Here is an 8,605-nt window from a genome sequence, read left to right on the forward strand (position 1 = left end):
ACTGGTGGGCCAACCTGGGGGAGGGAGGCACCTGCCCACTGTGCACGCCCAGCAAACATGCTCCTTGCCAAGGCCCAGCCTTCCTTGGCACAGGGTGGCGTGAGGTTGTGGGAGGGGGCACGAGAGGACACAAGACACCAGACTGTGAGCTGCATTTATTGTGGCATCCACAAGCCACCGTGCCCAGTGCCCCTCCCGTCTGCACCAGGAGCCTTGCCGCTGGCAGCAGGCCCCCACACCCAGCACCCCGAGTGGTGGGTGTCTGTCCCAGAGGAAACCACAGCGGTCCAAGGGCCTGACGCTGGGCCTGAGGCCTTTTGTTTGGATCGACCTCATTCACGGCCAAGAAGGGAGAACTCAAGAGTAGCTCAAACCCGAAGTCTGTCCCTCTGACACTGGGCTCCACCACGGTCCCTGCCACTCTCTGTTGCTCTCCAAGGCAAGCTGCCAGCATCCGGGAGGTGGGGCAGCCGCTTCCCTCTTCACAAAGCAGCGTCTCCAGTGAACAGTGGGACAGCCGGAACGAGGCAGGTCTCACCACGTATGCGTGTCCAACGTCTGTCCATCAGTCCCACCTGGCCCCGAGGCCTCCAAGGGAGCCCAGGCCCCTCCCGTCACCCACAACCCAGGGAGGGGAAGGGCAAGGTCACGCCACACCTGTCCCACTTGGCAAAGCTGCAGCTGGGGCAGCAGCCATCCTTCCCTGGCCTGAGGCCTTGCTCCTCTAGGAAGTCTGCGAATTCCCTGAACTTGAAGCGGTAGCAGGGAGAGGGAGTGGCTCTACTTGGGAGATGCGGCAGGAAGCAAGCAGCGGGGGCGGCGGCGCTGTGCTGGCGCCCTCTGCTGGCCAGGAGGTAGCTCCGCAGGCCACAGGAATCGACTTTGAATTTCATCTTCCTGGGAGTCAACCCATCCATAGCCCCAGTTCCCACCCCACCCCGCAGCAGCCACGCCCTTGGCTTCCAGTCACCGCTTCTGCAAAATCTTCTGAACTCCCACCCAGCCTTGGGCTGCTCTCGTGGCACCTACCTCACTACACCCCCCACACACAGGCAGACCCTGGCGCCATGCCCACTGACTGGCCAGGTCCAGCCCCCTCTTTTCTCTCGTGCTCCTGGCTTGGTGCACAGGGCCTTGTGGGGTCTGCAGGGCACAACCTACAGAGGCAAGGAGGCCGACTCCTGGCCTCTGGGGTCAGGCAGGGCACTTAGGTGAGCAGACAGTGCCAGGCAGTGACCAGGGCAGTTGGTGTCCTGGGTACGTGGCCATGTGGAGGTTCTTTCAGAAGGGCTGGCTGGCAGGTGGAAGCTCCCAGGCCCCAGACAACTCGCCAGGGGCCTGTGGCTGACGGAAACGGAGGTGGTAGGCGTGAGCCGTTGCTGCTTATTGCAGTAGTTTGTAGCCATCGTCACCTTTGACCCTGAGAGGCAAGAGAGAGTTCTTGGAACCACTGCAGAGCCTGGAAGACTGAGGCTGAGGGGGGCTCCTGACAGGCTCAAGGTTGCAGCTAGTGGGAAAGAGAGCTCTGAGGCTGGCTGAGGCAGTGGTCTGGGCTACGGCAGACCCCAAAGCCCACCCACTGCAGCCATACAGAGGGCTATCCCAGTGTGTATCCCGGTGTGGGGCAGGGGACACAGGCAGGACCTCCCCCAATCCCTCCATGTTAGCTGTACCCTTCCTAATCTCCTGGCAAGCCACCACACAGCAGGAGGGACACACAAGCACACAGACACACAGACACAAAGACACACAAGACCCACATAGCACACACTCAGCACACACACAGCTCCATGCTAGGCACAGCTCCGGGCTAGGCAGAGCCAGCGTGGTGTTCCCTGGGAATAGGCTCTGTGCACCCATGTATGCGACCGCCCTGAGGGTCAGGCATAAGCAGCAATGCCTCCCGCAGCCTGGCTCAGGAGGAGGCTCCTGGGGGCCCCTACCAGCGGCCCCGGGCAGGCCAGGTGAGCGCTCATGGCCCGTGGCGGCCTCACCAGTTGGCCTTCACGGCTTGGATGTCACTCACGAGGTTCTGAGCCAGGCAGATGCCAAAGATCTGGAAGGCAAAGGGCGGGTCAGGACAGGGCCAGTGGCACGAGTGGGCAGGCCAGGGTGGGGCGGGCCAGGCGCGGTACCTGGAGGAGAGCGATGCCCACGAACACACCAGCCACGACGACCAGGTTGTCCTGCAGCCACTTCTCAAACTGGCCCACGCAGCCCTTGGTGTGGATGGAGCCCTGCTGCTCCAGCTCCTGGGGGAGCACACACCGGGCTTGAGGGGCCTGTGGCGTGGCAGCCCCACTCACATATCCCTTGCAGCTCCACCACAGACACCCGCTCCTCCGAGAGGCCTCCCGGAGCTGCCAGCTCCTAGCCCATCCCCTTCCACTTCTTCCAAACACTCTTGGAGAGTCTGCTGTGTTCATCAGCCTTTGCTTCTCGTTAGCACAGCACGCCCAGGGCCAAGCCAGGCCTGGTGGCAGATGAGCCACAGAGCTGCAGCAAGCAGGCCCACACAGACCCATGCCCCAGGGACTGCGTGGACAGGCGCTTGGGACATGGTATCCGCTCCCTGCAAAATCCCTAACGCCTTTTGGAGGAGGCCCCTCTCCTGTCCCAGGATTCCCTCTGCCCCCAGCCCCAGCGCTCTCACCAGCTTGAGCCGGACGTCGTAGCCACACTGGGTGTTGAGGACATCTTCCTGAGGGCAACAGGTTGGTCAGCCACACAGCAGGCACGGATGCCAGCAATCAGCTCCTCCTGCCCACCAGGTGGTGCCACTGGCCACCACACCCTCCGCCCTGAAGCCAGTCACCACTCCCACACAACACCACAACAGTCCCTGCCTGCTCACATTCAATAAGGCCTGGAAGAGGGGCGCCTTGGTGTCCCAGGGGGAGCTGTGGCTAGAGGGAGGGCTGTCACTGTGTGGGAGCCCCCTCCCCATTCCAGCCGACCACAAGTTCATGCTGTTGGGAGCCAGGCTCAGCGTGGGGCACAGGTGCAGGGTGCTCCCTGAGCCATCCCTGCCTCTCCCTCTCTGCCCCCAGCCTGCCACTCCCACGCCCCAGCCCCTCCTCACCGCAGGGTCCCGGACGCAGCAGGAGAAGGGCACCCCACAGCGCTCCCGGCTCGGGTTCAAGTCAGTGCAGTTAAAGTAGATATTGAGGTTCCAGTCGTTGGGCCCTCGGGCTCCACAGCAGGACCACTGTGAGAGGGTGCAAGCATGCCAGGTGAGGCCAGCCCAGCCCGAGGGCCCCAGCCTGTGGGAACAAGCCCCAAGCCAAGGGGACCTCAGAGCCCCAGAGCAGAGATGGTGAGTGCGGTGCGGAAAGGGGCACCTCGCTGCCCCTTGCCCCCCGCCTGGCGATGCTGGTGTGAACAGGACAAGCACACACACACAGTGTGTCATGCTTGCCAACAATCAGAAACGCCTCTGCCACTGCTCTCTATATCTCTGTCAAGTTCCTTCCTCTGCAGTGTGCCGCGAGTCCTGGCCATTTGCAGCCTCCGGTTCCTGGGCCCGAGTCCCCGTGAGGCTAGCAACACAAAGACCGGCCGTGCCACCAGGATGCCTTCTCCCCGTGCAAAGGCACGTCAGAGTCCCTTCGGGGCCCTGCTGTCCTCTGGGACACCTGCTCCCCCGGCACGTGCCCATGGGTGCCCCCAGCAGGTGGCTGCGGGACTCACGTATTCCTGAGCAAAGTCGATGAGGTTCTGGAGGTCGATGTCGTCCCGGTAGGCCTTGACGTTGTTGTTGATGAAGAGGTTGAGCTGGTCCCGGATCCAGTCCTTGAAGACGAAGGCCAGGATCCCTGTCGCCAGCTCCAGGAAGAAGATGAGACCGAGGAACACGGAGAACTGGGGGTGGGGCGTAGTGAGTGGGGCTCTCGGGGCGTCTGCAAGAGCACTGCCCCCAGCTCCCCACCTTCAAGCATTTTAGCTGTACCCTAAGGCTAGAGGTGGCAGCACTGTCCCTACCGCTGCACCGTCCCTACCTCTGCACCCCTTCTAGGAAAACCACCTTCTACTTTAAATTTCCCTGCTTCCAGCGGAGGCATGGCTACCTCCCACCCCATCCAGATAAGGAGTGAGCAGGTGCCGCCAACCCACCAATCCGAGCACTCCCTCCCCAGGGCCTGGAGAGATTGGCCTGGAGACAGCCAATCAAAGCCAAGGACGGGCAGTTAGAACACTCTGGGACAGACGCTAGGAAGAGAAAGCTAGGGCCCCCAGCAGGAGGAGGAGTTCCTGGGTGGGCAGGGTGAAGTTCTTGAACATTCCATCACCCACAAGAATGAAGCCAACCCAGCGACAGCAGAGAAACAGAGAGGACCCAGGCCGAGTCACGGCAGTGGCCCTTGGATCCAACCATGCCCGCGGTCAGCAACCCCCTGGGCTTTGCTTATCGGAGCCAGTCACTGCCCTCTTAAGCTCAGACTGACCGACTGCTGGATTCTAGTCACTAGTACCAGAAAGTACCCTAACAAGCACTGAAAACACGGCACTAATGAAAGAGCCACCTGTTCCCTTGCACCAACCACAAGGACCAGGAAGGATGAGGCTTGGGGCCCCAGCGGGTGAGAGGCGTGGTAGGGTGGGGAATGGACACTCACAAACTTAAGCAGAAAGGTATTCTCCCGGAGGGCCCCGATACAGCCAGCAAAGCCCAGCACCGACATGACACCGCCCACCACCACGAACAGCCACACGGGGTCGAGGCCCCCCAGGTCCGTCAGCGCAGAGATGTTGGACAGCACACCCTGAGGCCAGGGAGCAGGGGCAGGTGTGAGGACAGGGCTGCCTGGGGGGGGGGAGTTGGGGTGGAAGGCAGCCCCGCCCCCCTGCCCATCACCTTACCTTCTCACCCCAGGCCCAGAGGCCAATGGCCAAGAACAGGGCGCCCAGCACCTGTGGGAGGAGTGACAGCAGCTCAGGGCTGGGAACCAGCAGGGGCAGCAGCCACCCACCCACCCACCCCACACTCAGCCCTCAGGGCTTTCAGGAAGCCAGGGAGGAGAGGCGGGGTGGGGGACAGGGGGGTCCCTCCCACTTCCCCAAAAACATACCCCCTGATACGTGTGCAGAACCAGTTACCCCAGGCTGGTGAGAGACACCTTCCTGGGACCTCAGTCTGGAGCAGGGCAGAGAGCAGCAAGACAATGCAGCCAGCCACAGCCTGCACACCTGCTTATCCCCTTCCCGAGGGCCAGCATTGGGGTCCTAGGCCCCCAGCCCCCAGCAGGAACTGCCTCCTGCCAGCCTCAGCTGTTCCACAGCTCACAACGACCCCTGGTCAACTCAACAATGCAGTTTCCTGCCCAGCACCCACCCTGCCCTCGGAAACATCTGGCCTGGGTCTCCTGGACACCTGCTGTGGAGTTCTCTAGCAACCCTCCCCGCCCCCCATCACCCACTGCGTCATCCTGGCAATTGCCTTACTGGGAGGAGCCCTGGACAGTCAAGGGCAGCTGCCCTCTCTGGGTGTCCAGTGTGGATACCCAGTGTCCCTAGGAGAGGCTTGCGTCCTGCCCAAGCCCTGGGCAGGGCAGGTCTCCCACCCACCTGCTTTCTCCTTTGCTCCCATCCCTGGCTCCTGTCCCTCCCCTTCCTCGCCCACGCTGGGTCTGGGATGTAAACCCAAATCCCCCTTTTCTCACTCCCCCTGGCTTAGCCAGTTCATGACCACTGCTGCCTCCCTCCTGCCCCCTCTCTCTAACTTAGCCTCACCCCTTCCTTCCCCGGTTCTTCCTCTGCCTCCCCCTGGCCCCCCAGGCCTGCAGGCTCACTCCCCATGGGATCCAACCTCAGCCTCAAGGCTCCCTTCCATGCCAGCACACTGGCAGCTTCCGGTCTCCACGCAGGCTTTGCCCCTGCTCACGGTCCCTGCGTGCACCTGACTGTGGCCATGTGCATCAAACTTTTCACTTGCTTCACTGGGGGAAATGGACTGTGAGCTAACAAAGAAACCTCAGATACTCATGGGTCCCGCAAAGGAAATCAAGCGGGAGGCAACGGGGACCAGCTTAGGGTTCTCATGTTTCAGAGCAGCAGGCATTGTGGGCATAACAGGTGGGCCAGTCACTTGGGATCCCTGCATGCCACATGGGAGCACCTCGTTCAAGTATCAGCTCACTGCCCAGTCAGCTTCCTGGAAGGCGGGAGACGATGAGCCAAGGAGCTGGGCTCCTGCCACCAACGCCAGGCCCAGATGGAATTCCTGGCTTCAGCCCTGGCTGTTGTGGGAATCCAGAGGGTGAACTAGGGGGTGGAAGATATTTTTCTCTGTCATTCTGCCTTTCAGTTAAATAAATCTTTAGAAAGAGAAAGAGAGATGAGACTGGCGCCATGATGCCTATGCCTGTGGTGCTGGCACCCCATACGAGTGCTGGTTCGTGTCCTGGCTGATCCACTTCCCATCCAAGCAAGGTCTTTCCTGGCTTGTGGCCTGGGAAAGCAGCTGAGGATGGCTCAGATCCTAAGGCCCCTGCAGTCATGTGGGAGACACGGAAGAAGTTCCTGGCTCCTGGCTTCAGGTCGGCTCAGTTCCAACCATTGTGGCCATTTGGGGAGTGAACCAGCAGACGGAAGATCTTTCTGTCTCTCCTCTTCTCTGTCACTCTGCCTTGGAATGCAGAGATCCACAGAGCACAGGCCCTCAGGTCACCTCCACCCGGAATGGAAAAGAAGGCAAATCCCCAGCGGGTGCTGGAGGTCCTGGGGAGAATCCGGCCCCCTAGGAGCAGTGAGTGAGCACTAGGGCAGGAGGGCGAGGGGCCCCCCTCTCCACCAAGGGAATCCCCCTCCGCGGGCCATACAGCAGGACCACCTTAGAAACTGGCCTGCTGCAGATTCACCGACGGTGAGTCCTGCCCAAGACCCAGCATCTCAGACACTACAGCCGTGGGGTCAGCTCAGGGCAACGGTAGAGCCTACTTAACATGAAGACACACACACACACACACCTGTGGGCCTGTGATACAGGGACTGCCTTGGGCCACCTGAAACCCTCCTGAGGCCTATGTGGAGGCCTCAGCTTCAAGAGCTGCCCTGGAGGGTCCTCACCGCCCCAGCAAGGCCCCAGCCCACCCCATTACTGCCGCTCACCCACCCATCCCTCCAGCAGCAAGGTCCATACCATTCCACTCCATGAAAAGTCAAGTGCTTGGATCCACCTCCACCCTCCCTCTGGAACAAGCCTCGGCCACTCACACCTGTTCCCCTCCCAGGGATAGTCCAGGTCACCTCTGTCCCAACCCTCTGTGCGGACTCATTCAGCTCTCCCCCTGGTGACAGGCAGTCAGCTCTATGGAACTGTCGGTCTGTTCATCCTAGGAGGCAGACCTCATTGTCACTACCTCCCAGGAGGGGCAGCAGCGACCCAGGGCACTCCCAGGCAGGCCTGACCCACAATCTCTGAACGATGCACACACACACACACACACACACACACACGGGTGAGCGCCCACAGCAGGTGGGTCCAGGACGGCCAGATCCCTGAGCCCTGCTGGTCTGTCATTTCGACTTGAGGCATGGGCAGCAGAGTACAGAACCAGCAGCTTTGGAGACGGGGTAGGGGAGGGAGGACTTGGCAGGGCCTAGGGCACAGATGCCACCCCAGCAGCAGCCCCCTCTCTGGCAGTCAGCTGTGACATGTCCACGCTGCCCGTCGCTGCCCACAAGCTTCCACGCGCCCGGTTAGGGTGGGGGCAGGGCTCTGACCCACCCCCTCTTAGCAAGAACCTAAGACGTGCACACAGCCCTGCACTGGACAAGCAAGGACACAGGGCAGGGCACCCAGCCGGCCTTGCCTGCGCTCCTCAACTTCCCAGGGTCTCGGGCTGGGCGAACGTGAGGGTGCCCTGCACCGGGGTTCACCTGGGGTCTTCAAGGCAACATCTTCCCACTGTCCCCGATTCCTCAGGGAGATTCCCTCCACCCCCAGCGCCGCCAGAGAAGGGGACCCCAGCAACCCAGGCCTCTCCATAGGCCTCCGGGTGGAGGTGTGGGGGTGCAAGGGCGGAGGGGGGCCAGTCCCCCAGCTCCTGCACAGGCAGCGGGGTTGGGGGTCTCCCGGCAGAGACAACCTGGTCCTGCACCCCACCCGCCCCTCTCTCCAGGGCCGCACGAGGCCTGACGCAGACCCTGGGGCTCACCCAGAAGACAATGTTGAAGCCAAACAGGAAGTATTTCCCGCAGCAGCCGACCTCGGGGTCCTGGAAGTGCTGGTGCTTGCCGGGCATGGTGAGCGGGCGCCCGCCGGCCCGGGAAGCCGAGCCTGAGGGGGCGGGCTGGGGAGCCCTCCGCGGGCCGCCCGGGGCTGGAGCCGCCCGGGGCCTAGCCGGGGCCTAGCCGGGCGGCTGCGGCTTCATGGCCGCGGCCTCACAGAGCACCGCTCGGGCCCCGCCCGCCCCGCAAGGACCGCCCTCCCCGCAGGGACCGCCCTCGGCGTCCGGAGCCCGGCCGACACGGGCCTTCGGAGCCCCGCCCCCCGCCCGAGCTCCGCCCCAGTCCCGCCCCAGCCCGGCTCTGGTACCACCCCCGCCGGAGCCCCGCCCTCCCGCGCAGGCGTCCTCCTCGGAGTCCCGCCCCCCGCCGGAGCCCC

General features: G+C 62.8%; 1 protein-coding gene across 5 annotated transcripts; it reads right to left on the reverse strand.

Moving 5' to 3' along the window:
- Positions 1-379: 379 nt before the first annotated feature.
- Positions 380-8,444, reverse strand: TSPAN17 (tetraspanin 17). 5 transcript variants are annotated; one of them, XR_009247173.1, is made up of 9 exons: positions 8,157-8,423; positions 4,861-4,911; positions 4,617-4,763; positions 3,691-3,861; positions 3,083-3,208; positions 2,654-2,697; positions 2,136-2,252; positions 1,944-2,056; positions 380-1,420 (listed from the first exon to the last, which is right to left on the reverse strand). XR_009247173.1 is itself a non-coding variant. In XM_004587391.2 (9 exons), exons 1-9 carry the CDS (start codon positions 8,241-8,243, stop codon positions 1,384-1,386), a joined length of 846 nt encoding a protein of 281 aa, XP_004587448.1. In that variant the 5' UTR covers positions 8,244-8,444; the 3' UTR covers positions 380-1,383. The 5 variants fall into 5 exon arrangements, 4 of the variants coding, with proteins under 4 accessions (XP_004587448.1, XP_058533517.1, XP_058533516.1 ...); XM_004587391.2 differs by having other exon boundaries at positions 1,995-2,056; positions 2,654-2,701; positions 8,157-8,444; XM_058677534.1 differs by having other exon boundaries at positions 1,995-2,056.
- Between the last annotated feature and the right edge of the window lie 161 nt (positions 8,445-8,605).

Source organism: Ochotona princeps, chromosome 19 (genome assembly GCF_030435755.1).
Source record: "Ochotona princeps isolate mOchPri1 chromosome 19, mOchPri1.hap1, whole genome shotgun sequence".
In the NCBI taxonomy this organism is placed as follows: domain Eukaryota; kingdom Metazoa; phylum Chordata; class Mammalia; order Lagomorpha; family Ochotonidae; genus Ochotona; species Ochotona princeps.

What these genes read in the sequence shown, in the direction of transcription:
- TSPAN17 (XM_004587391.2), bottom strand. Translation starts at nt 8,243, where the DNA reads ATGCCCGGCAAGCACCAGCACTTCCAGGACCCCGAGGTCGGCTGCTGC. An exon ending in GCTTCAACATTGTCTTCTGG is followed by an intron (nt 4,912 to 8,156) that starts GTGAGCCCCAGG and finishes CTCCTCCCACAG; the next exon opens with GTGCTGGGCGCCCTGTTCTT. An exon ending in ATACCTTTCTGCTTAAGTTT is followed by an intron (nt 3,862 to 4,616) that starts GTGAGTGTCCAT and finishes CCCCACCCCCAG; the next exon opens with TTCTCCGTGTTCCTCGGTCT.